The sequence below is a fragment of the Gorilla gorilla genome, chromosome X (assembly GCF_029281585.2).
Source record: "Gorilla gorilla gorilla isolate KB3781 chromosome X, NHGRI_mGorGor1-v2.1_pri, whole genome shotgun sequence".
NCBI lineage: Eukaryota > Metazoa > Chordata > Mammalia > Primates > Hominidae > Gorilla > Gorilla gorilla.
This window is the reverse complement of record NC_073247.2, coordinates 79,977,462-79,996,040: the sequence shown is the minus strand read 5'-3', so window position 1 is coordinate 79,996,040 and position 18,579 is coordinate 79,977,462. Positions and strand designations below refer to the sequence as shown.

General features: G+C 40.0%; 1 protein-coding gene across 4 annotated transcripts in view; it reads left to right on the top strand.

Moving 5' to 3' along the window:
- The window catches only part of OPHN1 (oligophrenin 1), a 389,158-nt gene that overhangs the window by 209,778 nt on the left and 160,801 nt on the right, over window positions 1-18,579 (top strand). For all 4 annotated transcript variants that reach the window (XM_063703080.1, XM_063703079.1, XM_063703078.1 and 1 more), the window contains exons 7-11: window positions 2,406-2,516; window positions 4,177-4,281; window positions 6,104-6,233; window positions 9,711-9,811; window positions 14,684-14,775. In XM_063703080.1, the coding sequence (XP_063559150.1) occupies window positions 2,406-2,516; window positions 4,177-4,281; window positions 6,104-6,233; window positions 9,711-9,811; window positions 14,684-14,775 (539 nt within the window). The remainder of the gene's footprint in view (window positions 1-2,405; window positions 2,517-4,176; window positions 4,282-6,103; window positions 6,234-9,710; window positions 9,812-14,683; window positions 14,776-18,579) is intronic.

Below are 18,579 nucleotides of genomic sequence, written 5' to 3'. Positions count from 1 at the left end.
TAGTATCTACTATATTGTTTACCATCTTCTACTTATTGTTTTTGTTTTTATTTTTGTCTTTCAGTCTTCTTTTGACTTCTCTTTTTTAAGAGAATATTTTATATGATCTTATTTTCTGTCTTCTCTTACCATGTAAATTATACTTCTTCTTTTTCACTTTTTAATGGTTGCCTTAGAGCTTGCAATATGCATTTGTGGTTAGTTTATGTCCACTTTTCAAATTCCAGTAACGTAGTTATGGGTTGTACAGGATCAACAGACTATTTCCAATTTCTCCATTTAGTCCCTTATAATGGTACTATCATTCTTTTTACTTATTTGTAAGATACAATCACCAAATGTATCATTACAATTATTATTATAGACAAATTCTTATCTGTTAGGTCCATTAAGAATTTGAAAAATAAAATATTTAATCTTCATTTATTTCTTTTCTAGTGCTCTTTTTTTCTTTCTTTTTAGGTCTATATTTCTGACATATCATTTTTCTTCTACTGGAGATCTTTTAACCTTTCTTGCAAGACAAGTTTAGTGGTGACAAAGTGCTTTAATTTTTGTTTGTTTGAGGAAGTCTTTATTTTACCATCACTTTTGAAGGATAATTTCACAGTTTACACATTGTTAAGTAGTTAACTTTTTTTCTTTCAACACCTTCAAATATTTTATGGCACTCTCTTCTTTCTGCATGGTTTCTTAAGAGAAGTCTGATATAACTCTTTATCCTTGCCCTGCTGTATAGTAAGTTGTTTGTTTTTCTCTCTAGCTTCTTTCAAGATTTTCTCTTGTATTTTATTTTCTGCAGCTTTGAATATCATATACCTACATGGGGATTGTTTGGTATTTATCCTGATTGGTATTTATTAGTATTTATTATATTATTGTATTTATTGGTATTTATCCTGAGCTTTCTGGATGTGGGTTTGATATCTGTCTTTTATTTTGGAAAATTCTCAGTCATTATTGCTTGAAGTATTTCTTCTGTTTCTGTCTCTTTTTCTTCTCCTATTGGTACTCTGAAATTACGTATATTAACATCTTTTGTAATTGTTCACCAGTTCCTGAATATTCTACTCCATGTTTGTCATTCTTTTTTTCTCTTTGCATTTCAGTTTCCCACATTTTTGTTGACATGTATTTAAGCTTACTGGTTCTTTCCTCACTCTTGTTCAATCTACTGGTGAACCCTTTAAAAGTAGTCTTCATTTCTGCTACAGTGTTTTGATTTCTAGTGTTTTCTCTGTATACTCTCTTGCAGTTTTCATCTGCCTGCTACTATTACCCATCTGTTCTTAGGTGCTGTCTGCTTTTTATATTACAGCCCTTATCATATTAATTATAATTATTTTAAATTTAGTTTTATGTTTCTTTTTTGTTTGTTTCTGAGATGGAGTCTCGCTCTGTCACCCAGGCTGGAGTGCAGTGGCACGATCTTGGCTCACTGCAATCTTCACCTCCCAGGTTCAAGTGAGCCTCGTGCCTCAGCTTCCGGAGTAGCTGGGACTACAGGAGTACAGCACCACACTTGGCTAGTTTTTGTATTTTTAGTAGAGATAGGGTTTCTCCATGTTGGCCAAGCTGATCTTGAACTCCTGACCTCAGGTGATCTACCCACCTCGGCCTCCCAAAGTGCTAGGATTACAGGTGTGAGCTACCGCACTTGGCCTACAGTCTTATATTTCTACAATGTCTGCCTTACCTACATTTGATTCTGATGCTCCTTTTTTCTCTTCAGACTGTGTTTATTGCCTTTTAATATGCCTTGTAGTTCATTGTTGAAAGCTAGCGGTGATGTTCAGATGAAAGGAACTGAGTGAAACAGGTCTTTAATGTGAGGTTTTGTGTTGAACTGGCTAGGAGCTAGGCTGTGCTTAGTTTGCTGTAGCTGTCATTGTCTGACTCTAAAATTTTCTCTGGCATCATTGTTTATGTGCTCAGATTTTCTCATTTCTTGTTAAATAAGACTTGAGACTTGCAGTTCTTTCTGTTGTAATCCTCTCAGTATTGGCCATAGTAGCATGCTTCTGTTCTTGGGCTTTGGCCCTTGTTAATTTCTTATTCTCTGTATTCATGTCTCTGTAGTGTTTGAGGGAGCAGATTTTCCTCTGACTTCAGTTCTCTGTTGGATATAAGAAAATTTGTGGATTTTACACTTGTTCAGCTTTTTTCTTTTTGTCAGGGTGGATGTAATGACTTCAAGCTTTTTACGTGTTGGACCAGAAACTGGAATCCTGTATCAGTCACTTTTTTATCTCTTGGCTTTAGGTTCTCTATCTCTAAAATAAAAGGTAACATCACTAGTTGGTGGCTAAATGCTCATCTAGCTCTAGCATTCTGTTCAATCCTTAAGTACTGACTTTCATGAATGAATATCCCAATATGTAATGTTTGTTTTCCTTCTTCTACAGGCAGACCTACAGGTGGACAAGGAGAGGCACAATTTTTTCGAGTCCTCTCTTGATTATGTTTATCAAATCCAGGAAGTTCAGGAGTCCAAGAAGTTCAATATTGTGGAGCCTGTAAGTTTTCTCTGTTGATGAATGGTCTAAAAATATTTATCAAATGCCTGGTAAATGTACAAACTTTGATCATAAAAACAGAATCCCAAAGAACGTGAAGGATAATCAGTGGAAATGTCTAGAACATAGTCTAACTTATGTTTTTCTTGTTCTTTAGTATACTTTTTTTCTCTCTTTCCCCCCAACCCTTTTCTCTCTTTTTCTATGGCTATTTTCTTTCTCTTTCCTTTTTTTCCTTTCTCTTTCCTTCCCCCTTCCGGAATTTCTCTACAACTCTTCCTGTTACTTTGTTTCCCTCCCTTCCTTCTTCTTGCGCTTTCAGAAGCTTCTGAAAGTCTTTCTCCTATACCAGATACTGTGCTAGGGACTCATGTCTCTTGCAGTCAATGACTTCTCATTCTACTACTTTTACTTGTGTCTTGTGTAGTTTTTTCCCATTTCACGTTTCTTCATTCCATTTACTTCGTTTTGTGTAGATTTTTCCATTTCCATATATTTGTTTGAGACAGGGTCTCACTGTCACCCAAACTGGAGTGCAGTGGTGCTATCTTGAGTCACTACAACCTCTGTCTCCTGGGCTCAAGTGATCCTCCCACCTCAGCCTCCTGAGTAGCTGGGACTACAGGTGCATGCCACCATACCGGGCTAATATTTTGTGTGTTTTTGTAGAGATAAGGTTTCACCATGTTGCCCAGGCTGGTCTCCAACTCCCGGGCCCAAGTGATCCCCCTGCCTTGGCTTCCCAAAGTGCCGGGATTACAGGCATGAGCTACCATACCGAGCCCGTGTATTTGATTTTTAATGGGGTTGAAAATTTACACCAATATATGTTGTGTATCATTTATATGTCTTTTTCTGCAACCCTGTGAAACATTTCTAATTTTAAAGTTGGTTTAGACTCTTTTGATCTTTTAGCATTATGACAGTCTTCATTAAAGTTAGGTAGAAAATCTTGCTTTATTCATTTATCTATTTACTTTCATTCATTCAAGAAATATTTATTGAGCACCTATTGTTTGCGGTTGCTGAGGATATGTAGAGGAAAGATGCAGCTCATTTACATACTGTTCAAATGATGAATGTCTTTATATGAGATCTGAGCAAGCTCAGGGTTAATAAATTTGTTAATAGTTCTTTTTTTCTGAAGCTGAGTCAAGGGTAAATGTTTAACCTGATATGAAAACAGTGATGTGTAGACTGGTTTGTGTTTGACTGCATTTAGCGCTATACTGGGTAAACACCATGGAGTTTTTTGTTGTTGTTGTTTGTTTGTTTGTTTTTTGTTTTTTTGAGACAGTCTCACTCTGTCACCCAGGCTAGAGTGCAGTGATGCAATCTTGGCTCACTGCAACCTCCGCCTCCCAGGTTCAAGCCGTTCTCCTGCCTCAGCCTCCCAAGTAGCTGGGATTACAGGCATGCGCCACCACGGCCAGCTAATTTTTGTATTTTTAGTAGAGATGGGATTTCACCATGTTGGTCAGGCTGGTCTCAAACTCCTGACCTCATGATCTGCCCACCTCGGCCTCCCAAAGTGCAGGGATTACAGGCATAAGCCACCGCACCCAGCCACACCATGGAGTTTTTTGGTGAGTTCATGTTTCTTTTATTTAGTTTATTAGAAGATGCTGGTGATAAAGTTATTTTTACATGTTTTCCCTAGGTCTTGGCCTTTCTTCATAGTCTGTTCATTTCTAACAGCCTGACTGTGGAGCTCACACAGGATTTCCTCCCATACAAACAGCAGCTCCAACTCAGTTTACAGAATGTGAGTTTGCATGTGGATTTTTCTCACCGGTCTTTCCATTCCGATTGAATTTCAGCCCTAGCGACCTTGATTCTTGGGATTCTAGGTTACTGCATCCTAGCCAATTTGTTAGAATATACTGGTGTGGATCACAAATATTTAGTATATCAGACTGTTCTTGCTCTTCCACTTTCACGTCTTTCCTGTTTTTGAGGCTGACTGCTGTTCAAACCCACCCTTCCACACACCAACACCTTCATCTATGCAATATTTATTAAGTATTGCTAATTTGCTGCATCTCTCTCAGATCAGGACATAGCTATAGGCTTATTTGAGCCCAGGCCTTAAGCTACTTCCCTGCTCAGTCAAAACACTCTCACTGTGGACTTTATTACCACAAACACTCATTTTATCTTCTCTTTCTTTTCTCAGTACTTATTAGTAGAGTCACATAAATTACTTTTAAAGGTTTTCTCTACCTTCTTTGTCATGCTGGTTCTTACAGATGGGCATGTAGGCATAGTGTTCCCATCCTTTTCACATATATTCCTTTACATCTTCCTTTATTCAACCCACATTAAACAAATGTTTATGGAAAAAATGAACATAAGCTCTGTGCCAGACATGTGAAAGGCACTGGACATGCCATGAAGATGCATGCAAGTTTTTCTGTCTTGAAGGAACATACAGTTTCTTGTAGGAGACAAATAAACAGAGATAAATTATAATCCATTATGATAAGTGCTATAATAGAATCAAGGCCAAAGGTTTTTAAAAAGTTCAGAGCATTTGGCTACCTGGTAGAGTCAGAGAAGGCATTACTGAGTTGGTGACTTTAGAATGGGTGTTAAATTGCATGAAATATATAGATGTAGTTTTAGATGAAAAATGCTGGTAAGTTATAGTGAAAATAAGCCCCCCTTAGTTGTTTAGGAGGATTGGGATTTACAGTTGTTGTTATTATTTTTTCTTTCTATATACTCTCCTTGCAGAAAGGAACTAGGGGCTCTCACATTCTCCAGAATTTCCTGATTTACAACATCTTCCTACTACAACCGAGTTAATCCCATGAATCTTCCTCTATATATTACTTGATATGTACAAATGTAACAATAAGCCTTTGAATGTGTACATATGGGTGACTTATTTACAGGATAAACATGAGCCAACTAGATGGGCAGCACAGATCACCTTTCTCACTAACATCATGTCATAATTTTAAGACTGGGTACTAAAAACTTATCTGTAGTGATTTTCATACCCACATTTCAACACGTCTTACCATTGTGTTTTAGTTGTGTAGATTTAAATAGATTTATTCTCATCATTAGGTTTTGGTATTTGTGAGTATGAAAACATAGCTACTGTTGGCCCTTCTCCCAAGAGAGCACCCTCTCGTATATTTTATGTTCTTGGCCAGAATTTGATTCAGTATCAACTAGGCTGTAACTTTGAGACACAATTTGGAAGTTGCTATGAGAATGCTACCTTTGGGAACCTTGTCTGCCATCTCCCTTGTTGTAAAGCAGGGTATCAGTCATGTTCAGAATTCTAAGATTGCTTATTTATTAGGGCCTTATGTGATTTGTATTAGTAAAAAGCCTCCCAGTTGTTATTTTATGAGTATATTGCTCGTTATATTTTTGTTTCCTATGCAGTCTTTAGGACCGTTAGACTCTATAAACTTGTTTTCCATTCACTATGCCATTCACCATTTCTTTTTTTGCTTTGTGGTTGCACATGCTGTAAGCAGGGAAAACTTTGTACTGAGTCTCTGACCAAGAAATACTTTTTCATGATAATGATGATGATAATAATGATTTTCATGATGATGTCTTGACAGACAAGAAATCATTTCTCCAGTACCCGGGAAGAGATGGAAGAACTTAAGAAAAGGATGAAAGAAGCTCCCCAGACATGCAAACTTCCAGGACAGCCAACTATTGAAGGCTATCTCTATACACAAGAGAAATGTGTGTGGGGACATAGGGGTATCCATTGGGTTTCAATAAGCCAGGAACTACTGCCACTTGTCGGCTGTGAATTTTGGGCACCCTTGCTGTTCATAGACCCCTGATAGCTAAAATTCCCTTGGAACGCAGGCAGGGAATACTGAAAACAAAAAAAAAAAAAAAGAAAAGGAGAAACTGAGAGGAAGTTAAAGATTTGTCTTACAAAGGCTGTGTAGTGATAAGACCTAAGGTTTTCTCTGAGATTCAAAATGGGTATTATTTGTTCTTTAATCCTTCTGATTATTCTTTTGGAAAAAAGGGAAGTAGAGGAAAGGAAGTAGAAAAATAATATTTCTTATACTTATTATGTACCAGACATGGTGCTAAGTTCATTTAAAACACTGCCTCATTTAATCTTTGCAACCAATTTATACCCATACACATAAGGCCACTAAGGCTCAGAGACGTCACCATTTGAAAGTCACCCAACTAACAAGTGTCAGGACTAAAATTAAAGTCAGGTCTATGAAATGCCAAAGCCCATGATCCTACTATAGTACCCTATATCTTCATCTGCATTAGGGTCATATGTTTGCTCTTTTCTTTTCTTTTTTTAAGACAGGATCTTGCTGTGTTGTCCAGGTTGGAGTGCAATGGCACCATCATAGCTCACTACAGCCTCATACTCCTGGGCTCAAGCAGTCCTCCTACCTCAGCCTCCTGAGTGGCTGCACCTAAAGGCACCTACCACTACACTTGGCTAAGTTTTGAATTTTTTGTAGAGACAAGGTCTCACTGTGTTGCTCAGGCTCATGGATGCTCTTATAGCACTTAGTGAACATCATGATTCCAGTGGGAAAGACAGTATCTGTTTTTCATTGGTGACTAAGTAAAGTGGGTTAACTTCTTTAGTCACTGAATGTTGCAGAGCATTCAATCTTTCCTAATTCCTCAGTAACATTATGCACACCTGTATGTGTGATTTGATTTTATTTGCCCTTTGAACTATGACCCAATACTCCCCAAACCTGTTATTCAGTTTTTGCCCAGAGTTATTATATCTGGGGAATAAACAGAAGACACACACCCAGAGGCTGCCAGTGGCAAAAATCACTGTAATTCAAAAAGCATGACACTACAGTAGTGAAATTATCACACTTTCCTTCGCATAGAGCAGTTTACTTGTGATGATTTTCAAAGATGTGTTCTCCCACTTGTCAGGTTCATCTCTTCAACTGTGTGTCGCACAATTTCTCGATCTCAGTGCTATTGACATTTCAGGCTGGATAATTTTTAGTTCTGGGAAGTGGTCCTGTGTATTATAGTATATTTAGCAGCATCCCTGGCCTCCTCACTTTGTGCTCATAGTAATCTCCACGTGTGACAACCTAAAATGTCTCTAATGTATTGCCACATGTTCCCTGGGAGGCCAAATTGCCCCTAGTTGAGAACCACTGCTGTATGCTGTGTGATCCTTCTGTGCTCCAGTATTCTGATTTGTCATATGGGCATGACATTGCTACTCAGTTGAATGTATGCTTAATGAGCACTGTTTCTGCCATATACTGTGCAATGCATTGGGGACACCCTTGAAAAAGTGAATCAACCATGATTTCTTTCACCAAGAAGTGTAAAGTGATGGGAGAGATAGACAAGTATATCAATAATTATAATGAAATGTGGTGATAACTGTATTTGGGGCATATATCTAAAGGCTTCACAAAGAAAGTGATATTTGAACTAGAACTTGAATGAGGAGTGGGAGTTTGATAGGTAAAGAAAAGGAGGAATGGCCGGGCACAGTGGCTCATGCCTGTAATCCTAGCACTTTGGGAGGCTGAGACGGCAGATCACTGGAGGTCAGGAGTTTGAGACCAGCCTGGCCAACATGGTGAAACCCCATCTCTACTAAAAATTCAAAAATTAGCTGGGTGTGGTGATGCTTGCCTGTAATCCTAGCTACTTGGGAGGCTGAGGCAGGGGAATGACTTGAACCTGGGAGGTGGAGGTTTTAGTCAGTCGAGATGGTGCCATTACACTCCAGCCTGGGTGACAGAGTGAGACTCTGTCTCAAAAATGAATAAAAGAAAGAAAGAAAGAATGAAAGAAAGAAAAGAAAAGAAAGAAAGGAAAGAAAAAGGAAAGAAAGAAAGGAAAGAAAGAAAGAGAGAGAAAGAACGAAGGAAAAGGAGGAAGGGAATTCCAGGTATATACCACTGCATGAGTAAAGGCAGGGTTGTGGATAGACATAGTTGATTTGTAGGGCCCTTGTTTGCCAAGAATAGTCCTGCTTTACCCCTGTTGTCCTGATGTAATTATTAATAATACTGCCTCATTCAGTCTTAAATAAGTCTTGGATTTGGACTAGAAATTATATGGCTACCTCTTTATGTGGGAACTAAAAGTAATTCATTGAGACAGGAACATAGAGGTGAGGTGCCAAAAGAAAAAGCTAGAAAGGTAAGTTTTGATCATGTTATCAAGGGCATTGTAGGCAGGCTAAGGAGTGTGGAGATAGTGGGAAAGCCATGGATGGTTTTTAATGAGGGGAATGATAAAAATAGAGATATATTTTAAAAATAATCTAGGAAAAGAGTGGAGAATGAGTTGGAGTGGAGTGATCAGAGATGGGGACAATAGGGAAATCAGAGAGAAGGCCAATGAAATAATTAATTGGTGAGATAGTAAATTTTTGTTTTTTAAAAATATGTCTCATAAAAAATAAATACAAAATAAGACACTGGGCCCAGCGCTGTGGCTCATGCCTGTAATCCCAGCACTTTGGGAGGCTGAGGCATGCAGATCACGAGGTCAGGAGATCAAGACCATCATGGCTAACATGGTGAAACCCCGTCTCTACTAAAAAAAATACAAAAAGTTAGCCGGGCGTGGTGGTGGGCGCCTGTAGTCCCAGCTACTTGGGAGGCTGAGGCAGGAGAATGGTGTGAACCCGGGAGGTGGAGCTTGCAGTGAGCTGAGATTGTGCCACTGCACTCCAGCCTGGGTGACAGAGTGAGACTCTGTCAAAAAAAAAAAAAATTAAAACAAAAACAACACTGATAGGGTTCTTAACTAATTCGGTGTTAAAAAGGAATGGAGAGGAGGAGACAGTTAAAAGAGAGATGTGTAGAGTCATGTACAGGTTAGAAGGGGCATAACCCAATGACCAATCACATGGAACAGTTATAGAGACAGCAAAGTAAATGACAATAGTCTCCAGCTTCTGGGATATATGGTGATACAATTTATAGGGAACATGGCAGGGAGAGTAGGTTTTGAGCAAGCCAGAAGCAGCTGTGGGAAGCAGTTGGTGAAGGTTAGAATCTCCCTGTGTGCAGTAGGTAGGTGGCTATGGAAGGAGGGCGGTCAGGGCAAGGGCAGGGCTGGATCTGAAGTTTGACTCTGAAGAGCAATGTGTAAATAGCTTCCATCTTAGGGTTGACTTCCTATACAGCTAAAATAGTTATTCTGTCTGCTCACTTTTACTTGTCCTTGTAGGGGCTTTAGGAATATCCTGGGTGAAATACTATTGCCAGTATGAGAAAGAGACCAAAACACTCACCATGACGCCTATGGAGCAGAAGCCAGGTGCTAAGCAGGTCAGTTCTTGTTTGCACCATATTTTTGGAAATGGATCTATGACTGTTTCTCAGAAAAGAATATATGTTGACCTAGTATCAGATCATCAAGTTCATCACTGTTACGTGAGGCCATGACTTTATATGTACACCTTGGCCTAAGTTTGAGTCAGATAGCACTGAGTTGAGTGAAAATTTCTCTGTTGATTAGAGCAAGCCTTTTGAAAGTGCCGGTAGTCTTTCAAACCAGTTATTTTTACAAGTGCCAGTCACATTGTACAGTCAACTATGTAAAAATATGGATGAATTACTTTTAAGAATGCTCTACTCTTGGATTCTTTAAAATAGCAAGTTTTAAAAATATGAATTGAATTCCAAAATTCCTTTTTTTACAGGAGTGTGTTTATGGCCCACAGTTGGAATAACCGATACTCACATTCTATGTACTACTCAAATATCTTTAAGCAGTTAATCTCTCTTTTTCTGCCCTCCAAACCTTCTCTCACTCCTGAAAATGACAAGATAAATTTAACACACTGAAAAAAATAGTTTACTTACCTGGAAGAACCTGATCTTTTACAAACACACACACACACACACACACACACACACACACACACACACACACACACTCACACACAGATACACACATGGGGGTTCCTTAAGATAAAAGCTGATCTTTAGACAGATTGTTTATATTCTAAAAGTAGTTCAATGTGCCTCTTTCCCCTTTAACTGGCTCTCAGACAGGGTCTTAGTGCATGATTTTTAAGCATTTGCACTCTTTACAAATTGTTTGTTGGAAGTGCTTCAAGGGTTATTTGTTAGCATTGAAAGTAGTACATGAAGACCCAATTTAGGTAGGGAGGAATTTGGAGAAAAATTGGGACAGTTTCTCTCCCTTGCTGATCCTTTTCATGGAAGATCTCTCTTGTGTGGCTTGCTCATGTTGAATTAGAGAGGATGGAAATGTGCTTTCAGGCTACTGAAATTTTTTTGGTGTGAGGGTGGTCTTTTAACCACAAGATTTACCTCCCTGCTTTAATGTGCTTTGGTGATGGGATGGACTTGTAAAAGATGTTGTATCAAACAGAGTTTCTGGAATCCTCGGCTATGCTTTATTATTATTGTTATTATTATTATTATTATTTGCGATGGAGCTTCACTCTTGTCGCCCAGGCTGGAGTGCAATGGCACAATCTCGGCTCACAGCAACCTCCGCCTCCCGGGTTCAAGCGATTCTCCTGCCTCAGCCTCTTGAGCAGCTGGTATTACAGGTGTGCACCACCACACCCAGCTAATTTTTGTATTTTTAGTAGAGATGGAGTTTCACCATGTTGGCTAGGCTGATCTCGAATTCCTGACCTCAGGTGATCCTCCCGCCTTGGCCTCCCAAATTGCTGGGATTACAGGTGTGAGCCACGGTGCCAGTTACTGTGCTTTTATCATAGGCCAGTTACTCATTCAAAACCCTCCTCAGTTTCCAGTCCGCCAGTTGCCAAAGCACCTTTCAGTGTGGTTCCAATAAATTCATCCTGTGTTTTAGCACTGATTTGTTCCAAGTCAGTCAGAACTTAGCTGATTAATCTGACTGGGAAGTGCTTATAAGCAACACTGGCCTGCAGTCTCTTTCTTTTATTTTTCTACACACATTACTTTTCAAATACCGGAGAGGAAAGCTCCTTTTGTAGGCAGTAATTTCATTTAGGCACTTTCTCTGAGGCTGCTCAGAGGTGCTTATTGCAAACCCCAAGACAGAGTCAGCAGATACCACTTTCATATCCTCCTGACAGATGCCAGCAAGCCCTCCTTTTAGTTTTTCTTTCCCTCTTCTCTTTTCATTGAGTAGCTGCTTGCAATGGTGGTGCTGCAATGGTGGCCTGAGCATTTTTGATGTGGTATTCCTTATGGAATGGAAAGAATAACTTAGTTACTCACAAGGCAGAGGGAGGTGGTGGGGGTTACTTGGATTTCCCCAAATTGGAGTTGGAAGTGATTTCTTCCTGTCAGTTCTCTGTTTCCCTTCTTAATACTAGTTTGTATTTTACAATTATAAATTTTACAAATAAATGATACCATAATAATAAGAACACTACAAAAGCCACTATTTCTTGAATACCTGCTGTGTGCCAGACACTGAGCTAGACCCTTCTGTCATATTCATGCTCCTCATTTACCCTCCTAGCAGCTATGTGAAGTCAGTGCCCCCAATTTGTGTAGGAAGTGAGACCAAGTTGAAGATGCAGGAATTGGCCATCTTTCTGACTATGGCACTTACTATAGCGTTGGTCCCACTACTTTAGCCTGTCAGCTCTCATCTGTGTTTTCATGGTCAATTTTCTGATCATCTTCTCAAATGATAATTTATTAGATCTTCATCCCTTCCCTGTTAGGAATTTGTGGTCAGAAGAAGGAGTACTGCATTCTGAATCTTCAGACCTGTGTTTAAATTTTAGCTCTGTGGTCTGGTAGCTTTTGACCTTGAGTAAATTGCCTAATGTTGCTCAGTCTTAGTTTCCTCATCAGAAAAGTGGTAAGGATGATAAAGTAGTTCATAAACATTTATTGAGCGCTAAGTATTTGCAAGATACTGGAGGTATAAAGATGAATAAAACACTGTTCATGTCTTTGAAGACTTCCTAGTCAAGTGGTGAAATTAAACATAAAAACAGGACATTTTAATATTACGTGCAAAGCACATAGTGGGCAATGTGTTGGTCTGAAGAAAGATTTTTGAGGAAGTGAAAGCTGAACTGCAGTTTGTAGAATAAGTAAGAGTTTAGTCAGGCAAAGAAGATAGACAAGGTCATTTTGGGTGGAGCGATTAATATAGGCAAAGTCATGCAATCATGAAATAGCATGATATGTGTGTGAAATAAGAGTACTTTTGCATTGTAGGGTCATTAAACAGGTGAGCAGTCACTGGAGATGAGATTGGAATGGTGGGCAGGGCCTAGGTCCCTGAGCTGTAATGTCATTGAAGCTGAGGACATTGAGAATTTAAAGAGATAGAGTGAGTCTGTGACTTTGCTCATAACTCTCATTTTGAAAGACTAATGTGTGACATCCCACATTTGGGGGTAGGAAGGCATACTGAAGGATTAATTTAGAGTTGAGTTGTTATAGTGCAGGAGCAAGGAAAGATTGGCCTGCAAGTGGCTGAGTGTGCTGATGAGCAAGAAGTATTGGGTAATGAGCCACGTGGGCCAGTTTGTATGTCATAGTATCTAGGCACCTGGGCAGTGTTACCTAACTTGAGATACCACAGTGGGTTGTGTTATTCCCATTTAATAGATTGTGAAGTTAAGACTTAGAGATGGAATATGATTTATTTATTTATTTATTTTTGAGACAGAATCTCACTTTGTCACCCAGGCTGGAGTGCAGTGGCACGATCTTGGCGCACTGCAGCCTCTGCCTCCCGGTTTCAAGCGATTCTCCTGCCTCAGCCTCCCAAGTAGCTGGGATTACAGGCGCCCACCACTGTGCCTAATTTTTGTATTTTTAGTAGAGACGGGGTTTTGCCATGTTGACCAGGCTGGTCTCCAACTCCTGACCTCAGGTGATCCACCTGCCTTGGCCTCCCAAAGTGCTGGGATTACAGGCATGACCTGCTGTGTTTTGGCCAGGGTCACATAGCTGGTAAATGGCATAACTGAGACAAGACCCTAGGTCTTAAACTTTCTAGTGTGTTGCTATTTCCAGTATACCAATTTGGATGACTTTGGGTATGCTGCTTTACTTCTTTAAGTGTCACTTCTCTATAATGGTTGTTAACAATAAAAGTGGCTTAAAAATACCTAGCATAGGCTGGACACAGTGGCTCACGCCTGTAATCCCAGCACTTTGGGAGGCTGAGGTGGATGGATCACGAGGTCAGGAGTTCGAAACCACCCTGACCAACATGGTGAAATCCCGTCTCTACTAAAAATACAAAAATTAGCCGGGCATGGTGCGCACCTGTAATCCCAGCTACTCAGGAGGCTGAGGCAGGAGAATCGCTTGAACCCAGGAGGCGGAGGTTGCAGTGAGCTGATATCGCACTACTGTATTCTAGTCTGAGTGACAGAGCAAGACTCCGTCTCAAAAAAAAAAAAAATGTAGCGTAATATATGGCACATAGTAAGTGATAAATGTTACTTCTCTTTCCTGTATCACATGGTCTCTGTTGAGATAAGAGAGGGAATCTGAACAAGGTGAGACTAGAATTTTAGTCTGTGGACACAGTGGGTTTTAATTCCCTTAATTACCTACAGGACTAAAGTGGGCCACACTGTCCTTGCTGCACATATGAAATATCAAATGCCACCATGACTAATACACACATTTGCTATTTCCTCTACTTTTGCACTACCTTTGGAGCGATTACATTTGTGATTTCTGTCATCCTAAAGAGTCTAGAGTTGGGAGACAGAAATGTTTTTCTCCCTCCTTCATCTGCCACTTTAATGGAAGCTTCTTTGCTCAGCTACCCTCTGACTTTCTAAGGGAGGTTTCAGACAGCCACTTACCCCGTCACAATTTCCCTCCCTAGAGGCCTCATGAAAATTTTATTCTGTACACTTAATGCCATTCAGGCAGCCCATTTCTCCTACACTCCCCTTACATGATATGTATTGAGCTTCCTATTAAGTCTTCCGTCTTGGGAAAGAGTGCTGGATGACTCTGAACAATTTCTCCTGGTCTCAGCCATTGATTCTTGGAGCGGGGAGAAACCATCTGCCATCTTGCTGCAAATACTGTTCGAAGGGACAAGATTCTCAGTGAGTCTACACATTGCTCCTGCTGCCTTGACCAGACGCCTTCCAAGTGACACCGAAGACACTGTGGGAAGCAGAAACAGCTTCTGTGTCTTTTTTTAAAAATTGCCTGTTAATTCTTGTTTCATATCAGGGGCCCTTGGACTTAACACTGAAGTACTGTGTGAGAAGGAAGACGGAGTCTATCGACAAGAGGTTCTGTTTTGACATAGAAACTAATGAAAGGTAAGCTGTGCCGCTGTGAATTGGCAATGTCCCCACGTGCCAGATGCTTAGCCTGGGTAGGTCTTTTATTTTCCTCCGTCATCCCACGTTGATGACAATGAGTAAGTCTATTCAGGACTTTGTTGTGAGTCTATTCAAGCCAGCTCTTCTGGCTGCCCTTCCCAGGGATCCCTGCTAGACCTGGCCCAGTGCTGCTTTTCTCTGTGCAAGCTTCTATCAGCTTCGCCTCACTTGCTCTGGGAAGAAAAGGTCTCTCCTGGGATTTAATTTGCTATCAGATGTGCAAAAGGTCAACATTTGGTGATCTTGCAAGAAGGAAAGGATAACAAAGCTCATTCTTTATTAAATCTCCTAATATCACATAAAAGAACAAATGAATTGGCACACATTTTTGAGGGAGGGAAGATGGGGTGGAGGGTCGTGGTGTTATTAGAAAGTCATTTCCCCCCATTTGGTGCAAAAATGATGCAGACCTTCCCTACTTTACAGATACTCAATGAACTGGAAATAGTGTGATTATCATCTTTCAGATCTTACAGCTAAGGCTTGCACATTTTGGACTTCGTTGTGTTTGTTTCTCCCCAGTGCCCTCTTTTTTTACTTGAACCTGAGCAGTTTTATCAGAGGAGAATTTTAACCATTAAAATTTCAAATGAATGCATTTGGCATTATTGTGGAGAAAGACATGCTTTATAGTTGGGTGGTTGTACCAAAATAAACAGAATAAATCTGTTTCTAGATTTTATCTCAACCTTTTATTTCTAGATGTTAGATACTTAGTAATAGAATAGAATTTTGCAAAATGATCAGATTGCTAGAAAGGAACTTGAAGGGTGAATTACAATATCATGTGAACAAAACTAGCAGTGACTGGGATCATAACAATCAGACTAAATGATGAGGGCATTTTTAAAAAAATTGGGGAATAAAGGACTTAGCTTGTTTCCTTATTTCAAAATTGAGAGATTATTATTTGACCCTCACAATTTTGATTTGTGAATTTATATCATTTCTTTGTTAAAAATGGATGATCCCAATTGAGGTGGCTCTGAAAGTATGTATTGTTGCCAGTAACCATGAGACTGTCACTCATTTTCCTGATAGCCTCAGTTCCAGTAGGAAGGGGAAAATTACTGTTGGCTGTGGCTTCCCTTTTTTGCAAATAATATCCCCAACTCAAGCAGTTGCAAACAGTTTGTCCCCATGGTTAGGGGCTAGGATAAATTTATGTTCCTTGTACCTGGTGCTATGCATGGCTCATGATAAGTACTAAATTTGATGTTTATTTTTAAGTGTTTTTTTCTTATCCTAGAATGCTGAAGAATTTTCAACACTAGAACCCAGGGATTAAAGTTTTGATGCATCTACACTTTTAGTTATTATATACTGTGCACTTTACAAAACATTCCCTCATTTAATCTACCCCCCTCATTTTACCAGTGAGGAAACTGAGACCCACATATATTTAACTGCCTTGCCCAACTAAAGTCACATAGGAAATGGTGAGGCTGAGCTCAAACCCTGGTCTGTAGGTCTCCAAAGCCCATGCTGGTTTCTTTTTGTTTGTTTTGAGATGGTGTCTCTCTCTCTTGCCCAGGCTGGAGTGCAGTGGTGCACAACCTCTACCTCCTGGGCTCAAACGAGTCTCCTGCCTCAGCCTCCTGAGTAGCTGGGACTACAGGCGTGTGCCACCATGTCCAGCTAATTTTTGTATTTTTAATAGAAATGGGGTTTCACCATGTTGGCCAGGCTTGACTTGAACTCCTGGCCTCAAGACATCCACCTGCCTCGGCCTCCCAAAGTGCTGGGATTATAGGCGTGAGCCACTATGCCTGGCTCCATGCTGTTTTTAATTTTTTTATATTGTCTATTATAAGCAGAAGAAACAAGCTGCAAAGTAGAGCGTTAAATATAATAATGAACAGGTGCTGAGGCCCCTCTCTGCATGTGGAGTCTTTTGAGTGACATGACATCTGCTTTTCTGGCTAGTCAGTCTGATATAAGGAACAGAGTCAGGCTTCCTAGCAGGCATCAGGCAGCTGTACTCACATTCCCTGGAGCACAGAGCAAAGGGCTCTTGGAGCCACTTTTTCTATGTCAGGAAGAGAGGATAAGATTTTTTATTTTTTTAACTTTTAATTTTTTAGAGAGAGGGTCTTACTCTGTTGCCCAGGTTGGTTTGCAGTGGCACAGGTTCAAGTGATCCTCTTGCGTGAGCCTCCTGAGTAGCTGGGACTGACAGGTGTGCACCACCATATCTGGCTAATTTTTTATTTTTTATAGCTATGGGACCTTGCTATGTTGCCCAGGCTGGTCTTCAACTCCTGGCTTGCAGTGATTCTCCTGTGTCAGCCTCCCAAAGTGCTCATATTACAGGTGTGAGTCACTGCACCTGGTTCTAAATTTAGGCTCTTAGCAGTATTTAAAATGACAGGCTCATAGCAAGGCAGAGCTTGAAATGTTTTAATAACAGCAACAACAATAATTGTAATAATAATAAAAACAATTGCTAACATTTGCCAAGTACCTCCTTTGTGACAGGCACTGTTATCAGCCATTTAAGTGTATAATTTCCTTTAGTCGTCACCACAGTCACATGAGGGAGGTGATGTTATTTGAATTTTGGTTTGTGAATCTGTATCATTTTTGTGTTAACAATGGATGACCCCATTCAAGATGGCTGTGGAAGTATATATTGTTGCCAGTAACCACAAGACTGTCATTAAGAGGTGCTTTAATGAAGTAAGAGAAGGTAGGACAGGAACCCCATGATTCCAGCAGGTAGAACAGGATTCCTATGATATCAGTAATGGAAAGGACCTCCCAGCTCCTGTGTTCCAGAACCCTTTCAGATAAAGAAACCGAGGTCTAGAAAGGCCTAGTTACTTATCCAGGGTGGCTGAACTCTCTTGGCATTGCTTTTATCATTCTATGACTCTAGGAGAGGTCTCATCTTATCACAGAATTTGTGGAAGGAACAATGTTTTCCTAATGGCTCAGCAAGCCAGGAGAATGCAAGGAGACTTTATACCTTGCATAAAGTATGGTTAATCTCAAAATTCCAGATGAGTCACAAAGATCTAAAAAGACCATAAAGAGCATAACAGCTTGGGATATCTCTGGGTAGTTAGTAGTGTCTTAGTCCATTTGTGATGTTATGACAAAATACCTGAGACTCAGTAATATATAAACAACAGAAATTCATTTGTCACATTTCTAGAAGGTGGAAGTCCAAGCAGTTTCAGTGTCTGGTGAGGGCCTGGTCTCTGTTTCCAAGATGGCATCTTGTTGCAGTGCCCTCCAGAGAGCACCAACACCGTGTCCTCATATGTCAGAAGAGATGGAAGGGAATGAACCTACTCTTTCAAGTTTTTGTAAAAGGGCCCTAATCCCATTCATGAGGTTCTACCCTTATGACTAACTCACCTCCTAAAGGTCCCATTTCTTAATATCATCACATTGGTAGTTAACTTTCAACCTATGAATTTTGGGGAATATTCAGACCACAGCAGGTAGCCTGCAAATAAATAGAATAAAACAGGGTTCGAAGCCGTGTGCCAGGCAGAAGAGGCCTTATATTGTGGTAATGAAGAATATGGCTGCTGGACCAGACTTTCTGGATTTAAGTCCTGTCTCTAGTAGTTCCCTGCTATATGACCTTGGATAATTACTCTGTGCCTCAGTTTCCCCTTCTGTGAAATAGAGATGATTACTGTAACTGCCTTATTGTATATATTAACTGAGTTAATATACATAGTTTACTTGGAACAAAATTTGTCACCTAGTAAGCATTCAGTAAATATT